We start from the raw sequence: 20437 nt of genomic DNA, 5'->3' as shown, positions 1-20437 counted from the left end.
CTTTACTAACCTCCGTCGCCCCAGAGGTCCTGATTTCACTGGTCAGGGTGGAGCCCAGCCATCACCTTCTTTTTCAAGCCTCCTTGGTGACCTAACGTGCAGTCAGGGCCAAGAACCACTGCTGTAGAGTATCTAGGGTCACTCAGAGTATTCTGGGAAACTCCTCTGCCTGGCTTTCTGGGGAGCCTGGAGAAATCTGTGTCCCCTCTAGGTTTCTGTTGGCCTAAGGTTACTCTCCTGGTGACCCTGCTCCTTGGAGCCAAGCAAGAGGCAAAGGGCCAGACCTGGCCACACTGCTGGCGGTGACAGTTCTGCAGGCCTCCAGGGACTGGGGCTGGTGCCCTGGGACTGTCCGGGGCTGGGCTCACACAGCACAAGAACCTGGCTCCGCCAGAGCCACTGCTGCCACCCAGCTGTGGCCAAACGGTGTGCTGACAGCTGGGCACCCAGCGCAGTCAGGTTCATGTTCTGTCTGGCTCACCTCCTTTTCTCCCTGAAGACTCCCACAAGAGTGTTCAATGAGAGGATACTTAGCCTCAAGGAAAGCTGTCTCAACAAGTGAAAAACGAATTCATTTGTTCAAAAAATGGTGACATCAACCTAACCCATGTCAGTAGCACCAGCAACCTGGTGTGAAGGGGGAACCTTCTTTGTTTCTTTTAAGAGCTCAAAGGTCAGGAAAAGGAGGAGAGAGGAGTGGAAGCAAAAATGGTTGCCCTGACCCCTTGTATGGTAGGAGAATGAAAAGCCGAGGCTGTGGGACCACAGAAGGTACGCGGAGGCTAACCTGATGATGAAGCCGCCTCTGACCTCCAGAAGCTTCCGTTCGCTGCTGAACCTCTTGAGAAGGTTGATCATGAACTTGTAAAAGTAGGAGTTCATGGTCGGAGTCGAAGGAGAACACTCCAAGCCTTTGGTACCTATAGAGAAAGGGACAGAGACGGGATTTATTCTACGCGTCCACAGAATATAAACAATTATCAACGCCAAAAAGGTGGGGGAAGAGTCTCTGTGTAACAGGATGAGGGAACACCTTCAATCAAGGGCCACGATGGCAGCAAAAAAGCCAGGACCAAACAAGTGTGCGCAAGCTGATACAACTCCGCTTACTGCAAAAAGCACCCACTTCCCTGTCCACCCCTCCAGCTGACCCTCCATCACTTAGTGAATATCTCCTACGTGTGAGACCTGCTGCTAGGTGCCAGAAATTTTTGGAAAAAAAAATTTTTTTTTTACTCATTATCCTAATAAATAAAATACACTTGGGCTTTGTTTGACTGGTTAAGAGCAAATGGCAAGTCAAAGAGAGGAAAGAGAGAAGGCAGACACACAACCTCAATGGTCCATGAAGCCTGCGAGGCAGAAGCCATACTCCCTTCCCGCCGCTGCTTAAGAATAAGTCAATTATGCACACAGCCACCAGGGTGAAGACAGCACACACCGACAGAATGTGACCGAGCGTTTCCATCTGCACCCAATGTTTTGAAATCAGAGATTCTTCCTCATCTTCAGGCAAAGACGCTCTTTTAGAGTAGTACTTTGAAGACCCTGAGCTGGCTTTACAACCAGAAGCACACTCGAGGTCTCCCTCTTATGTGTACCAGCTGAACATACACTGAAAGCCAGATACAGCCGTCACCACACTGTCCCTGCAACCCCGTCCCAGCCCCAGCCCTGCACATGGTCCCCTGTGTAAGGCCTCCAGCGCGGAGGGGACGAGGGCGGGGCTGACACAATGCCGGGGTGATCCCAACGTAGTGTCTGTTCATACGCCCCTTGGGATCTCCCCCCGTCTTTCCTTTCTAACACATGATGACCTCAACAGCACTGCTGGAAAGAGCTGTCAGTGATGCTAGGACTCCTCATTCCATCTGCCTGAGGCATTAACAGGACATCTGATTTTTTAAAAAAAATAACAGCTTAACTTAGATATAATTCATATACCATAAAGTTCACCCTTTTAAAGGGTACGATTTAGTGAAACAGGCAGCGTGGGGGGTCTCTGGGAATCAAGCTTGGCTGTGCAAGGAGCATCAGCTCCCAGAAGCATCAGCCTAGAGCATAAAACAGGAACGTGTGGAAGCGTCGCCCAGAGCACTACAAGTGAGCCTTACAGAGGAGCCCCTACAGGCTGACTTCATCAGATGCCAGGAAGCAGCAGTAAAACCTTGTCCCAGGAGTTCTGTCGTTTTGCTGAACTCAGTCTTCCTTACATCCTCGTGTGGTCCTTACGGGGAAGTGGCTGGGAACTGGAAAAGGTGCTTCCTGTTTTGTTTTTCCTGGCTGTGAATTACTCTATGAGGATTCCTTACCAGGAGCCACACCTTCAAAATACTGTCCTGTCTCCTGAACCTCTTTTACAGCTCCTGTGAACCGTGCACGGGGCGAGAAGCCAGTTCAAGGACAGGCCTCATTGAATTTCTTGTTGTTTGCAGTGTGTTGTTCTGGGTCCCTGTCCAGAAGAGCCTGGCCCAAGCAGTCCTGAGTGACTCTGGAATGGCAAACAGTCTCTGCTCCCTGCCCAGAGGGGCTGTTTGCAGAATCAAGTGTCACATTCTCACAGATGGAGTTACCCCAGGCCCAGCTGGGGCTGATCTCCAAAGAGGTGGCTGCAGATACAGCTGCTGAGGCAGCCTGGCTGCCTCTCAGCCCCTTGTCCCCCTCCCCACACTTGAGGATATGTATTCTGCCGCCCCCATGGTGGCCTGGCCGGAGGGCAGAGGCTCCCCCCACGCCCCCCAGTGGAGGTGTGTGTGGACTGGAGCCCAGCTGCCTGCAGCATTCTCTTGGGTGCTTGTTCATGATGACTCCTTATGTCCCTGTCCCCTTCTAGCTTCTGTACGTACACCTCTGTCCCACCCCTTTTCCAGGCTTAGGTTCCAAAGGACAAAGGGACCAAAATGGGGACTGACCAAAACAAAATCCTCCCCACCTGGGGCCACAGTCTCCAGTCTCCAGGGACTGGGTGTCTTGGGCAGGCACTGGGGAGAGGTGCTGGGTGGTTCTGTCCCTACAGAGGCAGTGGGAAGCATCAAACATGGTGTTTAGAGCTTGGCTTGGGAGTCCATCAGACCTGGGTTCAGATCAGACCTCCACTCAACCGCTTACTAGCTGTGCAACTCCAGAATTGCAAGTCTCTTACCCTCTCTAAGTCTCAGTTTTCTCATCTGCAAAGTGGGGGCAATGAGAGCCCTCATTGAACGAGACAAACATGTAACGTACCTGGCCTGGGGCTTCCTAAATAGTCTGACCTCGGTAAACCGGGGCTGCTATCCCTGGCAAACGTGCCATAACCCAGAGCACTGCATGAAGCAAATGGTTCCCGTTCTCCGAGTCTCGGACTGGACGACTGAGGGCTGGGGATAGTCTGGAATGTCAGATCTGGGACGAGTTCACAGTCCTCTGCTGCGGGGCAGGGAGGCTGTGAGGAGAGGGGATCGCCTGGGACCCCTCCCCCACCCCCCACATTCAGGGAGGGAGATCTGGCCACCCCTCAGCTGACAGACCGGCAGAAGAGAAGGCCTGGGGCTGCTCCGCACATGTCGCCGCTCTCCTCAGCCACAGACCGCTCTGGGCCCCACAATCCACTCTCTACGTCCAGGCCCACATGGTGGCCCCTGGAGCTGAGGCCCTTAGGAGGCAGGAGGGGGCAGAGCCACATCTGGGAGAAGCCACGTCGAGTGCCTCCCATTCTCACAGTGCGGTGGTTACTGAGAAAGCTTCCGCTGCTCCGCTCAAGCACTACGAGGAGCAGCAGGCCGGGTGCAACCGAAGTGGGTGCCGGGCGCCTTCCTGAGGCTGAGACTAGGAGGGTGGGAGCTTCGGGGGAGCTGCCTGAGGCCGGTGGCCCTTCAGGCTCCCACCCACCAGAATGGGCTCTGGTCAGGGCCACTGCCCTTGAGAGAAGCCTCTGCAGGAGAGGGTGGGGAGCCTTGGGAAGCTCGGGGGGAAGGGCAACACTGGCCAGGTGGGCCGGGCAAGGATGGGGCGCATCTCAGTGCTCACCACGGACAGGGTGAGGGCCTATTCGGTCCTTCCCAGCCTGTTTCCCACTGGCCCCACCGGCCACTTTTCTGACTCACCAGCCCTTCTGGCCCAGCTGGCTTGAGGTGGAACCTGTGAGATGTTTCCAGGCAAGGTTGCAGGCACGGGAGGAGGAGATGGGGTGCAGAGAGAACAAACCCGCTCCAGGGGTGTTACTACAGGGAATGACAGGCCTCTCTCAACTGAACTAATTTCTGCCCAACCGCAGCCTGCTCCTCCCCATGGGGAGCTCACAGCGCCTCCACCGGCCGCCTCTGCCTCTCGCTCGTCTGCGTGCTTGACAAGCTCGGCTGGGAATCGGCCTCCTTTCTCAGCAGCCCATAAAAGCCTACTCAGCTCAGCTCTCCCTCGGGAGGGGCCCGGGGCTACATGCTGCCGGCCCATTAGGACAGGGCAGACCCAGAGAGGGGCCCGGCGCCCGGAGTCAGGGCCCGCCCTCCAACATGAGGATCTGCTGGGACGACAGGGCTGGGAGGCTTCGACTCAGGAGACACTGCTGATAGCACGGTTTTCCAGGCCCGCCGTGGACGGTCGGGGAGCTGTTCTGGCCGGGGCCCCAGGAGGTGGGGAAGTGAGGAGAGGGCTGGGAGCAACCTGGACACGGGTCTCAGGAGGGAGGCGCCCTTTGAGGGGCTGAGAAGAGCGGGATTTCCATTCCCTACTCCTGCCGAGGACCAGTCCCAGTGCCGCCTGCCTGGCATTTCTGGTTTAGAGGAGTGGGCTCTGGCAGGACGTTCACGTGACCACCGGCTGGCCGAGGGGCCAACAGATACTGCTGGGAGCACCCTGTATACAAAACCAGGCTGGGGCGTGGGCGGCCAGGGAGCCAGCCCTGCAGATGTTACTAAGTGAAACCTGATGTGGCGACATGAGAATCTGCAGAACGTCTTACAAACAGCCTTCCCTGGGATGTTTTGGATTGAGCTTTGCGGCTATGACGTGAAGGAGCCTCACATGTCAGGATAAAAATAGCTCTGGCCTCAATACACAACGCGAGTTACAGTTCAACAAAACCAGATGCAAAAACACCAGGCGCCCAGCCTGGGCCCAGCAGGGTCCCCGCTCCGCTCCCAGCCCTCCCAGCTACCTCCCCCGAGGGCTGGGGCCGTGTGCCTGGCCTGCACCTCCAGTGGGCATCTGGCTCCGCTGCCCTGAGAGGAGGGGGAAGGGCCGGGGACCCGGCGCAGATGCAGGTCCTGTGGCTGACTGGCAGGGCACTCCCGAGGATGTGACACCTTCTCTGGGCCGGTAGCTATCTGTGAACCTCGCGGGGGTTAGGAGTGTGACGCCATGCCTGGCACAGGAAGTGCTCCGAGGAGCGGGCTGCGTGACTGGGAGGCTGGTATGGAACCGAGGGGGACGAGCAGGGAAGGGAGAGCCTACACACAGAACAGGGGCTGGGAGACAGGGAGGCCCCGGCCACTCAGGAAGCAGCGTCTCAGGGGGTGTGGAGTCCACTGAGTAGAGGGCCCAAACCCTATGGCTGTGTGGACAAAAGGGTGGTTGAGATGTTGCAGCAACGGCAACCTCGGGACCCAATCCAAAGGGCAGAAACTTTCTTTTCTGTGGAAAAGCCGGGGAGTCCTCTGCCCTGGGCAGTCACCCAAATCCAGGAGGCTTTCCAGTTGCCTGGTTCGGAGCAAGAGATAAGCTGATGGGCCAGGGCAGGGCCTGGGAGGACCTTCCAGCTGATGTGGCGGTGGAGAGGGGCCGCGCTGCCCCTGCTGGGAGAGCAGGGGCTGGGGCCAAGGGGGCGCTGGAGAGACCAGGAAGGGGCCTGGGTTGAAGGGGGCCAGGTTCTCCATCTGGGGACAAGTGAAGGCCTGGGCAGATGTGCTAGGGGAGCTTCAGACCCGACAATGGGGACTGGGTGATCGGTCCTGGTACCCGCTCCTTCTGTCAATTTAAGAAACTCTGAAAGAGGGGTGCTGACCCTTACTGGGCGCCTGACGCTGGGGGTTCAGAGGTGAGTATAGCAGGCCCCTGCGGTATGAGCTGGTGCTTCTCAAACTGAGGAGCACACAAGTCACCCAGCAATCCTGATAGAATGTGATTCTGACTCCGGGGTGGGCCTCAGCGTCTGCATTTCTGATGAGCTCCAGGCGATGCTGAAGCTGGCATAACCTGCACTTTCAGGGGGTCTAAGAGGTCACGGCCAGGGGGGAAACAGATGCGAACCCCACAGTGTGACTGGTGGAAGGAACAAAGTGTGAGAAAGGAGTCTGGCCTGGGATATCCTAGAAAGCTGTATGGAAGAGAAGCCATCTGAGCTGGCCTGGAGCACGCGTAAGCTCTTGTAACAGAAGGATGGAAGCAAAGGCAGCACTTTACACATACAGGGCATTTACCTTACCCCCTTCCATGCAAGCGCTCACAAAGCCCCCCAGGGGCCCATCACCCGATCTACACAGGAAGGAGAGGTGGCACCGAGGCAGGACACTTGCCCAAGGTCACAGGACAGGCAGCGCAGAGCTGCCCCAGCACCCGAGTGCTTTTACGCCGCCCGAAAAGGGTGTGTGGGCTGGGAAACGGTCTGGTGTGGCCGGAGGAAGTAGAGGGCAGGCCGGGGGGAGGCAGCAGAAGGGCAGGAAATGAGGTGCTGAGGGGCTTAAGGGTGGAATGGGGTCCCTGAAGTCGCTGTGAAGAGGAGGGATACCCCCCAAAACTGCCAGGCTGAGGCCACAGCCCAGCACACAGAGGAGGAAGCTGGACCACCGATTCCACCACCACTGCTGGACAGGGTGGGGTTCACGTGTGTTGCCGTCTTCTGAGTGTGAAGGTGAAGAGAGCAGGCTCTCAGGCCAGGCTCCCGGGCCAGCACCACCGCTGCCATGATCCCCCAGCCCAGGTGGGAATGACAGTGCCCTCCTCAGAGATGGCATAAGGGTCAAGGGCTGATCCACGGGGAGGGTTCAGCGAGCTGACGTGAGAAGAGTTTAGAACGGTGCCCAGTCCTAAACGAGAGCTCAGCATATCACAGTCACCGCTACTATTGGCAAAACTACCAGGGGTGGCTTCCCAGGTTTCTTCTAGAATTTATTTCTGCACTTGGTCACGCCAGGCCGGGCTATAAGCAACGAAACTGAATCAGAACGTTCATTTTTGCCCGTGTGTTTAGAGCTGGGACCAGCGAGCCCTGCAGGGCACATTGACAAGAGCTGCTTTATCCCAAGAATGGGCCCCGTGGCCAGAAGGGAAGGTCATGAAGACTGGGTTTTGGGGGCAAACGTCAGTCCTGGGGTGACTTTTGGTCCCAGATCGCCACACTGCTGTGGTGCGGGGCCCAGGGGCCTGCCCCTCGTGCAGCAGGATGTCCAGCCCCGTCTCCAATGACGGACTCAGCCCAGAGCCTGCCTGCTCCTGCTGGGCCTGCCCACTGCAGGCCTGCTCCAGGGGGCTCACCACCCCCTCTCCCCAGAGCCTGGCAGGGCCCCAGCCATGTGGAGCCACACAGAGAAGGCACAAAAGTTGCCAAGTCACAGGGGACCCAACCGGTTGTTTTCGTGTCATATCACCAAAACACAAGTTAGGGAGACAGGGAGCCTTCCACAGGCTTCCCTCAGGGCCGCCCACCCAGGCAGCTCCCCTCTTGACTGCCCCAGAGGTGGCCCTCTCCCCAGCCCCGGGGCTCTGCCAAGGTCAGGAGTGAAGAGGGGCAGGCCGGGGTGGGGTGGTGGGGGGAGGGAGACCACCACCTCTGCCCCTGCCGCTCTGTGCTGGAGCCAGAGATGTTCATGCTAGGCCAGGCGAGAGCAAAATCCCCTGTGGACAACTCTGCCTGTGGCCCTGGGGACCACTCCTGTGGCGCTTTTAGGCCAGCACAGCAACTATCCAGGCGTGTAATGGGCTGGCTTCCCTACCGCTCCTGCTGCGTTCAATCTGCACCCTCCGAGTTTACAGACCCGACAGGAAGGCAGGGCCACTTAGCTCCCTACAAACACCACCGGTTTCCTCTTTGCTTGGCTCCCAGCCTCCCTGGCTTTCCAAAGTGCCTTTACAGGGACGGGAGGGTGGGGTGGCGGTAAGGTGGCAAACGACCTTAAAGGGACACAGCTCTGCACTCCACAAGTTCTCAGAGCTGTGCCCCGGAGAGCAGAGGAAGGCAGTGACCGAACAGGAAGAGGGGCTGGCCTCGCAGCCTCTGTGCAGAGCCAGACAGAAGCGGACAGAACAAACCCCTCGCACGCCTGAGAAGCGATGGGAGAAAGAGCGGCCGCAGGGAATGAGCGCGCACTTCCTGCGTGCTTTCTGACTCACACAAGCACCCCTACCATCCTAACAGCTCTGGGGCCTTTGGGGCCTGGCGTGTGCCCTCCCCAAGGTGGCTGAGGCGGGAGAGGGGACAGGGTACAGCTCTGGCTTCCCATGCTCTTCTATTACCGCCTTGAGCTTGACCTTTTAAAACCATGGACCCGTCGGACAGATCTGGGGTCAACTATGGACAGCACGCATGTGTGGTTCCCACACTCCCTGCAGGGCACACATAGGTCTCGGGCTAAGAGCTCGGGGCCCATGGCACTGTGTATCCTTGAAGTAGGGAAGCATTACTAGCTTCAGGCCCTTCCTTGGTGCTCTTTCCAGGATGGAATTTCTTCCCATCTGGCATACTCGGCTGTTTTCTATGAATTCGGGGTGAGGCCCTGGCTGATGTGAGCCGGTCTGACAGCCTTGTGAGCTGGGGCAAGTCTTCACCACCTTGGCCTCCCTAGCAGCCCACCTGTCTTGACAGGGCCAGGAGCTGGGGTTCAACCTCTTTGCCCTCCAAGTCCCTTTCAGCCCCTGCTCCCCAGCAGTGGAGGGCTTGCTGCCGGAACTCCCTGGACCAGGCCCTCTCCAACACAGACCCGAGCTGTTCATGGCTGTTTTCTGGCCCATCTCCACTAGCCAGTAAGCGTTTCACAGTCATCGGCTTCTCTGTGCCCGGGAGGAAGAGAAAAGATACCTTACAGATGGAGGGACAGATCACAGACAGTCCCGGGAGAACAAGGTGTCCCCTGCCCGAGGCTATGCTGCCTCAGCTTCTCCCTCTGAGGATGTGTGCTAACTGCTTACTGGGCAGGGAGATCTGGGGGCCTGGCTGCACTGGTGGGAACCCCTCCCTCAGCTGCTGCTCTTCCCCCTTTTGTCCCACCCCTGCGGCGAGGCTTGGCCTCACACTCAACCTCTGGCACTCCTGCCTCCCATCCGGAGACGTCAGGCTGACGCCCAAGTGCTGACATGGGGACACAGGATGGAGAATGGACTCCTGAGCTGTGGGACAAAGGGTAGGAATCTCCTCCCTAGGGGTCTCCTGGTCAGGACGTGGGAGCCTCCCGGCCGTGGCCTCTGACTGCCCAGAGGAAACGGCTCACAGGCAGGGAAACCACCGTGTCCTGTGAAATGAGAGAAGGAAGCTGGGCTGCTGCTAGAGCCCCTTACTCCTTCCTTGCTTTGGTCAGAAACAGCTGGAAACTTGGGACCAGCTGCAGGCCCAAGAGTGTGCACAGTGGCGGTAGCCTGAAGCCTGGGGTCCTGTGTGACACCCCACTGCAGGGGCTTCAATTCAAGTGTCATCAGGCAGATGTCTTTAATGCATGGGCCTTCTGTGATTGAATGGCAGCCCTGGGGTCACCTCCAATTCCACCAAGCAGGTGTCCTCAGGGCCGAGTACCGGGATGCCTTCTGGGACCAGTATGGTGGGGCTGCAGGAGGGATGCTGCCACTGAAAGGCCCCAGATCTATTTGACTCTTGGCTTCTGCATCAAAGGAGGTCTAGGACCTTGTATCTGGATGTCAAGAGCTGCTCAGGGGACAAAGAGACACCCCAGGCAAATGCCCAAGATTCGCTGGGTACTTTCCTTCCAAGTCGCATCCCTGGGCATTTTCCAGGATTGTGTCACTGGAGGGAAGAGGCGTCTGCCTGGGAGGGAGGACCTGGGAGTCACACAGGCCCAGGGAGAAGAGCCACCTGCTGTCTGGAAGGACGCTGAGGGTTGAGCTCCAGGAGCGCCACGGCCACCTTTACGTTGAAGGACTGCCCGGGAACATCCTGTCTGAATTATCTGCTCTCCGGCCTGGGCTGCCTGCCATGTTATTTTTAGCTTCTCGATGAGGAAGGGAGCGGCTGCCTAGTCTTCCACCTGTGACACCCAAGACTCCGAAGCCCCTTGATTCCTGACTGGGAGACGCCACCCCAGGGAAAGAGACAGTCAGCTGACCCGGATGGTTTTATATTTAGCCAAAGGCCCAAAAGCCCGAGACTTGCAGGGAGATGAGGAAAAAGGGCTGTGAAGGTCTCTTACGGGGATGGAGGGCTGCTGTAGTGTGAGGTAGGAGGGTGCGGAAAGAGGGACAGCCCAAAGGCCAGCCGGTCCAGGACAAGACTGAGCACTGCCATTCCCAGGGTCCCCGAGGCTGCAACCCTCCAGGAAGGACTCACCAGGAGTCTTCAGTAGGCCAGCTCTGCCAGGGGTGGGCACCTGGAGCTCTGAGTGGCTGACCCGGAGGTCAGGGCCATCGAGGGGGCCTGGGTCATCCATCTGGCCTGCGGGGGAGGAAGCAATTTCTGCCAATACCTCCAGATCCTTCAGAATAACCTGGGGGAGAAAAGCAGAGGATGAGGGACAAGGACCTCCGTGCTGAGCTGTGGTTGGAGACGGAGAGCTCCCTCCAGGGGGTGGGAAGGGGTCTGCAGAGGGCGACGGGGCTGGTGAGAGCTGCCAAGACTGTGGCTCTAACAGTACTCGGAGTGTTCTGCAAAGGACATGGACCGAGGAGAGCACAGACAGGCAGTGGACGGGGGCAAGTGCAGGAAGGAAGCCGGAGTCAAGGCCCGGGAGTCAGCTCTCCCATGACCACTCCTCTTGTATATTTTAAATGGTCCCCAGGGTGCAGTCTGTGCGGTGTGTGCCCCAGGGCTCTGGGGCTGGCCAGGCCTCGATGTCGACCTGTGCAAGGGTCCAACAGTGCCCTCCAGGCCACACTCCTGGGGGTGCCGGCCACGGCCCAGCCCACCACCAGGCCACAGGGCAGATCCTTCTACAGAGGTGACCCCAGGCCACCTGCCACATTTGGGGTGTAATTCTGGTCTCCAGGACGGAGAAGTTTCCAACTTCTAGACACAAGGTTCAGTTCTCGGCTACCTCTGCAACATTCATACGAAGATGTGAGAGGTCCCCAGGGGAGACCCCACAACCCAAAAAGCCCTTGTACCTTTAGGGGCTGTCTCCCCTTGCACAGCACCCATCTCCTCCAGCTCCTCACCTGGCATCAACGGCAAGCAGGGTGGTGCCTCACCAGGGTGGGGGTAGGGCACCCTGTTTGTGTGTGTGTGTGTGCGTGTGCATGTGTGTGTGTGTGCGCAACTCGGTAACTCACCTGTCCCAGCTCCTCCAGCAGAGCCCTTGCCACACTGCAGGCAGGGCTGCCCACCCTTTTCTGCTCCCCACTCACCTCTGTGCTCTGAAGAGGGACTGTGCCTGTCCTAGCACAGGTGTACCCGCAAGACTATCTCTAGCACCCAGTGGATGCCCAACAGGCACCATCCGATAGATGGATGACTGTGCCTGAGCCCAGGCCAAGAACTACCACGGCAACCAAGGGCTTCAGTCCTGAACCAGTGGAAGTGACGCAGAGCACCGGCGGATGGGGCCCCGGTGGGTGGGCTGTGTGTGGCTCGACAGGCCAGCCATGGAACGTGGTGACTATAGTCAAAATAAGGCTACTCCCAGGCTGTTTGTACGATGATGAAAATATTTTGGAGTTAGACAGTGGTGATGGTTGCAGAACCTTGTATATATAACAAAACCCACTGAATTGGATATTTCATTTATTTTTGGCTGTGTTGTGTCTTTGTTGCTGCGCCCAGGCTTTCTCTAGCTGTGGTAAGCGGGGGCTACTCTTCGTTGCGGCGCACAGGCTTCTCATCATGTGGCTTCTCTTGCTGCAGAGCACAGGCTCTAGGCGCACGGGCTTCAGTAGTTGTGGCGCGTGGGCTTCAGTAGTTGTGGCACGCGGGCTCAGTAGTTGTGGCTCGCGGGCTCTAGAGAGCAGGCTCAGTAGTTGTGGCATACGGACTTAGTTGCTCCGCAGCATGTGGGATCTTCCCGGACCAGGGCTCGAACCCATGTCCCCTACGTTGGCAGGCGGATTCTTAACCACTGTGCCACCAGGGAAGCCCAAACTGTATATTTTAAATGGGCAAATTTTATCTAAAAAAATAAAAGATAATGCTACTATCCTCTCTCCATAGCTTGAAGGCGATTCTTGTCTCAATGCGAGTAACATGCCAGTACCTCTTCCTACCCTGCCCCCCTTGTCACTTCTCCTCCTGGTGTCCTCTCTGTCAGCTCTGGCCCATCCACCTCTCCCAGCAGCATGGTGTGGTTGGCATGCAGTTTCCCCGAGAACCTGTTGCTTTGCTTCCTACCCTGCCGCACCCCGGTCCCATCCATGTTGGACATGGAACTCATGCACACAAACGCCACCTCCCATCTGTCCAACCTCGTCCTTTCCTTCGTCTCTCTGCTGACTCTCAGCACTGCCTGAGCCCTGCGCTGTGCTGGGTGCTGGGGCTGCAGATGAGTCACACCTGCCCTTGCCACGGCCTGGCGGGCAGACCCACACTAGCCTGCCCTGTGCATCTGTGTACGTGATTTCAGAACATTCTGACTGCTGGGCCTACAGGGAATGGATCCGTGCTGGCTGAAAGTCGTGGCTGCTAAGAACCCAGACAGATGGCAGGAGCAAGGGTGGCCCCTATGCCCAGGCCAAGAGCCCAGGGCCTGGGTGGGTCTAGGCCTGGAAGCAGAGAGGTCCAGGCCTCTGCTTCATCAAGGGAGGCCCCCAGAAGGCTGCCTACTGCAGCAATGGCAGAAAGAGGACACAGAGGGAGGAGGTGGATAGGGGAACAGGCAGCAAAGCAGCAATGGTGCAGCGCCGCACCATGGAGCAGCCCCTCCACCTGGCCCATCCATCCAGGGAGCAGCAAGCCAACTGTGCCTCAAACAGCTAAACAGAGCTATGGGTTCCTAGTGTTTTACCCAAGGGGGCTGATGACATGTTCACACAAAACTTCCACAGGAAAGCTCACGGCATCACTGCTCATCATAGCTAGAAAGTGGAGACAGCCCTAAGATTCTGACACCAATTCTGATGTATGTCTTTATCTCACACCACCAGGCAATTTTCTGACACCAGCTGGGTATCCCACAATGCAACCTGATTCTGCCACTGTCTAATCTGGAGACAGCGTCAGAACCCACACGTTGGGGGCAGAGTGTTACAAGACTGCCCCCCAGAAGGCTCTCTTCAGATGTCAATCCTAAGTCCAGGCTGTTGTCACCTGTGCTTCTGACTGCCCGGCTATGGATCAAAGGTTCCCAGAACCCCCTCCTTGGCTTTAATTTGTTAGAGCAGCTCACGGAACTCAGAAAACATTCTTCTCATTAGGCCAGTGGTTTATTGTAAATGATACAACTCAGGAACAGCCAGATGGAAGAGATGCACAGGGCAAAGTATGGGGAAAGGAGCAGAGCTTTCATGCCCTCTCCAGGGGTGACACTCTCCCTGAATATCCGACCTGGAGGCTCTCCAAACCCCGTCCTTGTGGGATTTTATGGGGGCTTCAGTACATAGGCACAACTGATTAAATCGTTGGCATTTGGTGATTGATTCAATCTCAGCCCCTCTCCTCTTCCTGGAACTGGATGATGAAAGACATCTTTACTGCTCTCTTCAGTTAGGAAATTACAACAGTTTTAGAACCTCTGTGCCAGAAACGAGGAAGATCAAATATATATTTCTTACTATATATATATACAATACCACAAACCCAAACGTACATCAACTGATAAATGGATAAACAGAACGTGGCATATCCATGCCATGGACTACTACTTGGCAATGAAAAGGAACAAAGTTCTGATACCTTCTACAACAAGAACGAACCTTGAAAACATGTGCTACGTGAAAGAAGCCAGTTGCAAGAGGTCCCATATAATACATTTATATGAAACATTCGGAAGAGACAAATTTGTAGAGACAGAAAGTAGGCTGTGGTTGCCAGGGGCCAGGGGGAGGGACTGCTAAGGGGCACAGAGGTTTCTTTTTGGGGTGTAGTATACTTTAAAAGTTTGAGATTTATGGTATGTGAAATTCATCTTAAAAAAAAAAAAAGAAGCCAAAGCCCCAGATCAGCAGCATAACTCCCAGCCCAGGGGCACTGGCAGAGCAGTCGGTTCTTGCTCTGCCCACAGCTCGGGCTGGCGGGGCCGTACTCACTCCCCGTGATCTCACACTTGGCTCGGACTCACAGGGGAGCCGAGGGAGCTGGGGGGCAACCTGTGTTTCTTTACATCTCATGGCATCTGCCAGCCCCACTGCACCCCTCGTGCCGACTGCACCTCTGAACCACAGGCTACTCCTCTCAGGTCTGGCTGCACAGGTGGGCAGCAAATCCTGGTGGTCGAATGCTGTCAGCGAGAAAAACTGCAAGGCAGCTGGGGCCAGGCCAGCGCTCGGCCAGACGTTGACCCCCATGAGGGCTGCAACGACCCACACCAGGTCCAGCAGGTACTTATTTCCCTAACAGAAAACATGCTTGGGAAGAACCACCCTGCCTGAGAGGTCTGGCCCGTGAGATGTCCCCACCCTGTGAGTGGCCCCAGGGCTGGGCCATAAGAGGCAGCTGTCCTCGCTCCCAACTGGAGGTAATGCCCTCACTTGTCTTCAGTCTCACATACAGGCACCCGCTCAAGGCACCAGGGGGTCCACTTCAAACCCAGCTCTAGTCCACAAACCGGAGACCAATAAGCTACACAGGGCTTTGTGGTCACAATCCTGACTTCCAATCTTTTTTTTTTCCAAATAAATTTATTTATTTATTTATTTTCAGCTGCGTTGAGTCTCTGTCGCTGTGCGCGGGCTTTCTCTAGTTGTGGCAAGCGGGGGTTACTCTTCGTTGCGGTGCGCAGGCTTCTCATTGTGGTGGCTTCTCTTGTTGCGGAGCACGGGCTCTAGACACATGAGCTTCAGTAGTTGTGGCTCACGGGCTCGGTAGCTGTGGTTCATGGGCTCTAGAGCGCAGGCTCAGTAGTTGTGACTCATGGGCTTAGCTGCTCCGTGGCATGTGGGATCTTCCTGGACCAGGGCTCGAACCCATGTCCCCTGCATTGGCAGGCGGATTCTTAACCACTGCGCCACCATGGGAGTCCCCCTGACTTCCAATCTTGACCCTGCTCTTCAGCCACCTGACCCTGGACCAGTGAACATCACCAGTGGACCAGTGAACAACCCTCCCCCCATCCCCCAGCATCTACTGCCGGGGCCTGTGCTGGTTGGAGGAGATGCAAGGCTGCAAGGCTGAACTGGGCCCTGCCTCGGACCAGAGTGACCTTGGGGGAGACGACGGGCGGTCCTGACGCACTGATAAGGCAGCGCCTGTGCAACGGGAGCCAGCAGCTCGGCCTGAGGGGGGCTGGGAGGCTTCGGAAGTACCTGAGCCCCAGTTTGCCTGGGAACCAGGGGTTAGAGGAAGGCACGCAAAGCGTTCTCTTAACTAGCAGAAGCCTTTCACGGATACAGGGCCAGACCCTGTGGCACATTCCAGGAAACTAGGCTTTGGCCCAGCTCCAGAGTGGGGTGTGGGGCTGGTGCAGAGATCAGGCAGAAGCCACAGGCAGGAGCAGGTCACCAAGAACTAGGACCCTGGGGCTTCCCTGGTGGCGCAGTGGTTGAGAGTCCACCTGCCGATGCAGGGGACACGGGTTCGTGCCCTGGTCCGGGAAGATCTCACATGCCGCGGAGCGGCTGGGCCCGTGAGCCATGGCCACTGAGCCTGCGCGTCCGGAGCCTGTGCTCCGCAACAGCAGAGGCCACAAGAGTGGGAGGCCCGCGTACCGCAAAAAAAAAAAAAAGAACTAGGACCCAGGCAAAGAGGCAGGTCTGAACTTGGTTTTGCAGGTGATGTGGGGGGCTCAGTTTCCTCATATGTGCCAACGGGGACTCGTCCTTGCAAGGTTGTTGTGAAGATTACAGGAGATGCTTCACGTACTACTTCTGTGCTGAGATTTTTGGTGCCACAGCCGAGCTTGGTCAGTGGCCCTGGATCAGGGACTGGGCAGGAACAGCGGCGCACACATCGAGGCCTTCAGATTTCATCTCTGCACCAAAGAGAGTCTGCAGCGCCCATCTCTGTACACCTCCTCCTGCCCCACTGGAGAGCACAGCCAGCAAAGCTGCATTTTGAATTCTCATTTCTCACTTCGCATTTTGAATTCTCTTATTTTAGAAAGTTTAACACCAAATGGCAAATGAATGCAAATTACACTTCAATTGCACAATTAAAGCTGGAAATGTCGTCTACAGGTTCCTTCAGTGATCCCGGCCACGCCTCAAGATCTGTCTCTGGTCCCCGGGGGGCTAGAGCCAACAGACAGCCCCACTGTCTGCTGTACACACACACACGCGCGCACACACAGCGTCCTTCCTGTCCCGTACAGTGGGAGCCCCCTTTAAGTGGGAGCCCGAGAACACACCATCATCTCCTTCAGCCTCCAGAGCAAGGGGCTTGAGAGGGGCTATCAAAATGGAGGGCAAGGAATTGCCTGAAGAGCAGAGTGGGGAGCTGGCGGGGAGCTGCTCCTGGTTCCGAGGCCCATCAAGTCCAGCCACTGGCTCTCCCCCAGCCAAGCAGCAAAACCACTCAGTCCAGGTGCTGGACTTGAGGCTACGGAACCACAACCCTGACGCAGGCCTAGGCCGGGACTCTGCCTCTGCCTGGGGAGTGAGGAGAGGCTCCAGGGGGCAACGCCAACAGGGGGCCTGGGACAGAGCAACAGAGACCACAGAGGAGCCACCCTCCAGCTGGACCTGGCTTTGAGTCTCTGCGCCAGCCAGGGTGTTAGTGCTCTACTCCCCTGGAGACCTCGCAGCCCTTGGCTTGAGGACAGGAAGCTCGGGGAGAAGGACAGGGTGATCTCAGCAGCCTTGATCACGCTCACGGCCTGGACAAAAGGCCGAGAGCTATAAACGCGCTGCTCGGCCTCTAGAAACGCAGAGCCAGTCCCCCTTCCAGAGAGCGGGCCGGCTGGGCCCATGCCTGCGCTGGCCTGTGGTCCTGGCTCTGAGGACGGGAAAGGCTCAAAGAAGCAGGAGGAAGCCACACCAATTAGTATGCACTACACAGCTTTTCGCAGAATGAATATAAAACACTTGTGCTTTCTTTCTGTGTGAGAGAAAGAAGGGGGGAAAGAGAGGGAGGGAAAAAGGTTACAAGAAAGCAATATTCTGCAGGAGGAGGAGTGCCTGCCGTCACCATGGCAACGGGCTGGGGGGGTGGGGAAGGCACATCAGCTGGTCTCTGGTCCCCGAGTGAGCTGGCCATCGATGAAGTGAAAGGGTAGGTGGCAACTGGGTAAGGAAAACATTTGACAAAGCAACTCTGAGGGGAAGGTGGCAGAGGTGAGGGGGAAGGGGTGTCACACCCTCCGTGGCTTGGGGAGCAAAGTAAGGAAGCCACGGGACTCCTGAGAAAGGCCTTCCTTCTAGGAGGTGACCTGACAGCAGCTAAGGGCACAGTTCAGTGTGGGAGGGGAGTCATCGTCTGGATGGGCCACGGCAGGCTGTCACCCCCTGCATTCCAGTAGGCCAAGGACAGTCTCCCGGATGGTGACTGCTCCCTCCTTCCCTTTTTGGTCCATCCAGGCGCTCTCTGTCCCAACACCTTGTCCACAGACCAGCCCTGGAAAACCGCTCGGGGCGGAAGGCCCCCTCCCCACTCCGCGACGCGTTCCTGTTGGTCCTTCGCCACCTTGGGAATAGCTGGAGACCCAGAGCTTTGCAAGGTCAAGGCTTTCCCTAGGCTTGCAGGCCCGTCCTCTCCTCCTACCAAGACTCCTGAACATGAAGTCCCAGATGAAGCCCTCAGCAGATACTGAATAGATTCTTGCTGACCTGCAGTGCCAGGCAGGAACTGGAAGATGGATGCTTCTGGACAGCTTCTGCCAAGGGGGTGGCTGGAAAGGCCTCCCATCTCTCTACCCACTTATCTCTAAGAAGCTTTCTCCAAAGTTTGGCTAGGCCACTGGTCAGCTGATTAGGCCCCAGATGTCAACTGGCTCAGCCTTCCAGTCCCACGAGGAGGGAAGGAAATCCCCAGGGTGGGCCCTTTCCAGTCCCAGCCAGGAGGAGGCCACAAGACTGTTTCCAAGCGATGCACTCGGGCTGGTGGGAGAGGTGAATTCAGGCTGAAGGTCCTGGAGGCTGAGGTCTGCGGGCCACTGCCATCTGCTGCCTCTGTCCACAGCAGTGGGGCTGCAGGGCCATGCCTGAGAGCTGGATAAGGTCAGGCCACTCCTTACTCTTGGGAAGTGGAGCTAAGAGTAAATGAAGAGGCACCGAGGCCAGGCGTCCACAGGAAGCCTTGGGGCCTTCTGCTTCCTTCCACACAGAAGCCTGTCCCCTTCCTTCACAATGGGTACAGCCCAGCAGGCCAAGGCCTCCTGAGTTCCTGACACCTATAGAATGGCTTCTGCGGCTGGTGGAATCAGCCAGAGAACTGACTCTAGGAACACAGGCTGCCGTCCCCAGGAAGGGTCCCCTGGAGGAGCTGAGGGAAGGTCAAAGGATCTCCACAGGCCCCGCAGCAGTCAAACTGTGGAGCTCTAGGTGATGGCACCTGGCACTAGTCGGCACTGGGGCTGGAAGCCCCTGCCCTGGACACAGAGCAAACCTAGGCTGGAGGAAGCAGCGACCAGGCTCCAGCCTGGCCCAGCGCAACCCAGCCCAGGAGGGAGCGGTTTTCTCAGAAAAGCTTTCCGCTGCAACGGGGTCAGAGCAGGCCATGCCCAGCACTCTTGGGAGGCGGGTCCCGCAGCCTTGCAGCCCTGCCTTCTGCAACAAGCAAGGAAAGCACTGCCAAAAAGAACACTTAGATTTGGGGGTGGGGGAGAAGGACTGCTTAGGCTTAGACCTATTTTCCCACTGAGCAAACTACGCAGATTAAAGCCTTGTATGGCTTGGTAAAGCAAAATCAACTTAAAAAAAAAAAAAAGGATTATATCTTGGTTTGTTGCCTGACTTTGAAGCATGCCCTTAGGAATCAAGATGGCTTTCTTCTCTTTCTTCCTTCTCTTCTGCTTCTAGTGAAGTTTGAAATGTGCCATACATGCCAAAGGCCAGCACCTACTGCTTATTAAGTTCCACAGTGACAGCACAGCGTGGGTTCTGGCAGCCTAAAGCCTTCCAGCCTCCATCCCTTTGAGGGGAGAGGAGGGAAAGGCCAGCCTGGGGTGAGACAACTTGGAGACCAGTCCCCCCCACCCCCGCCACCCCTTCTCTCCCACTCCCAGGGCTTCCTGCTGAAGCCAGCCATCGCTCACTTGCATCCCAGAGGCCCTGACCAGTAGGTGCACCTCCAGCAGGTAAATTCTCCCCACGAGCCAGACAGGAAACAGGCAAGGGGCCGGCCACGCTGCGGGCAGCTCGGGAGCAGTGCGCACCCTGTTACAGCTCAGTTACCAGGCGATGAGCCGAGGGGCCGCTGTCTCCGGGGCACCAGTCCATGGCAACCAGGAGAGCGGCATGGGGCTGCACGGTCTCCTGCCCACTACCAGGTCTCCAATTAATCTCAGCGTGCTTGCAAGCCACTCAGCTCTGGTCCGAGGAGGCAGAACCAGGCCCCAGCAAGGGAGGGAGGAGGGTGGGGCAGGCCGCAGTGGGGTCAGCTCACCACCTGCCCCACCCCGTCTCTTCACTTGCTCATGAAACGTGTCTGGGCACCTCCTATGTGCTGGACACAGCCTCTGTCCTCATAGAGTGTGACAAGGGCTGTGAGAGGGTCTGAGGGCACAGGGTGCTATGATGACACAGACGGGGACCTGGCCGGCCTTGATGAGCAGGAGTGGGTGGCATACGTGACAAATAAGGCTTCGTGGATTCACGGAGCATCAAGCCGAGATCCTGACCTAGTTACTTCACTTCCCTGAGTCTGTTTCCACTTTAGTAAAGTGGGGACACAGCAGAACGCACCCTCGAGGGGCTGCTGTGGAGACGGACTAAGACCACGCCTGCTGGGTGATGCCCAGCACAGGTCTGGCGTGGAGTGAGCGTCAGGTACACTTCCTGTCCTCAGCATCTCTAGCAACCAGAACTCCCCGCCCCGTCCGTGGGCCTTGCAAACTGCCAACAGGAAGATGTCAGGGAAATTTAGTTGATTCAGCTTTGGCCATCTCTGGAGGAGAAGAAATCGACACACATCTTGGGAGAAATTTTGACTTCTGAAGATGCTGCAAGTGGGGTGGGGGTGCGGGTAAAAACAGGGCCCCTGACCTGGCCACCACCACAAGGGCTATGGAGAGAGGGCATCAGGGCTGAGAGCTAGGGGCCTGGCCCCTAGCCTCCCAATAGGATCTTA

At 57.1% G+C, this 20437-nt stretch overlaps 1 protein-coding gene across 1 annotated transcript in view; it reads right to left on the bottom strand.

Annotated features, from left to right (window-relative positions):
* The window catches only part of LOC132417008 (protein VAC14 homolog), a 98032-nt gene that overhangs the window by 37251 nt on the left and 40344 nt on the right, over positions 1 to 20437 (bottom strand). The window contains exons 13-14 of the mRNA XM_060000622.1: positions 10463 to 10619; positions 788 to 920 (exon numbers count right to left, since the gene is read on the bottom strand). Of these exons, the coding sequence (XP_059856605.1) occupies positions 788 to 920; positions 10463 to 10619 (290 nt within the window). The remainder of the gene's footprint in view (positions 1 to 787; positions 921 to 10462; positions 10620 to 20437) is intronic.

Source organism: Delphinus delphis, chromosome 20, assembly GCF_949987515.2.
Source record: "Delphinus delphis chromosome 20, mDelDel1.2, whole genome shotgun sequence".
In the NCBI taxonomy this organism is placed as follows: Eukaryota; Metazoa; Chordata; class Mammalia; order Artiodactyla; family Delphinidae; genus Delphinus; species Delphinus delphis.
This window is presented reverse-complemented; position numbering and strand designations above follow the sequence as displayed.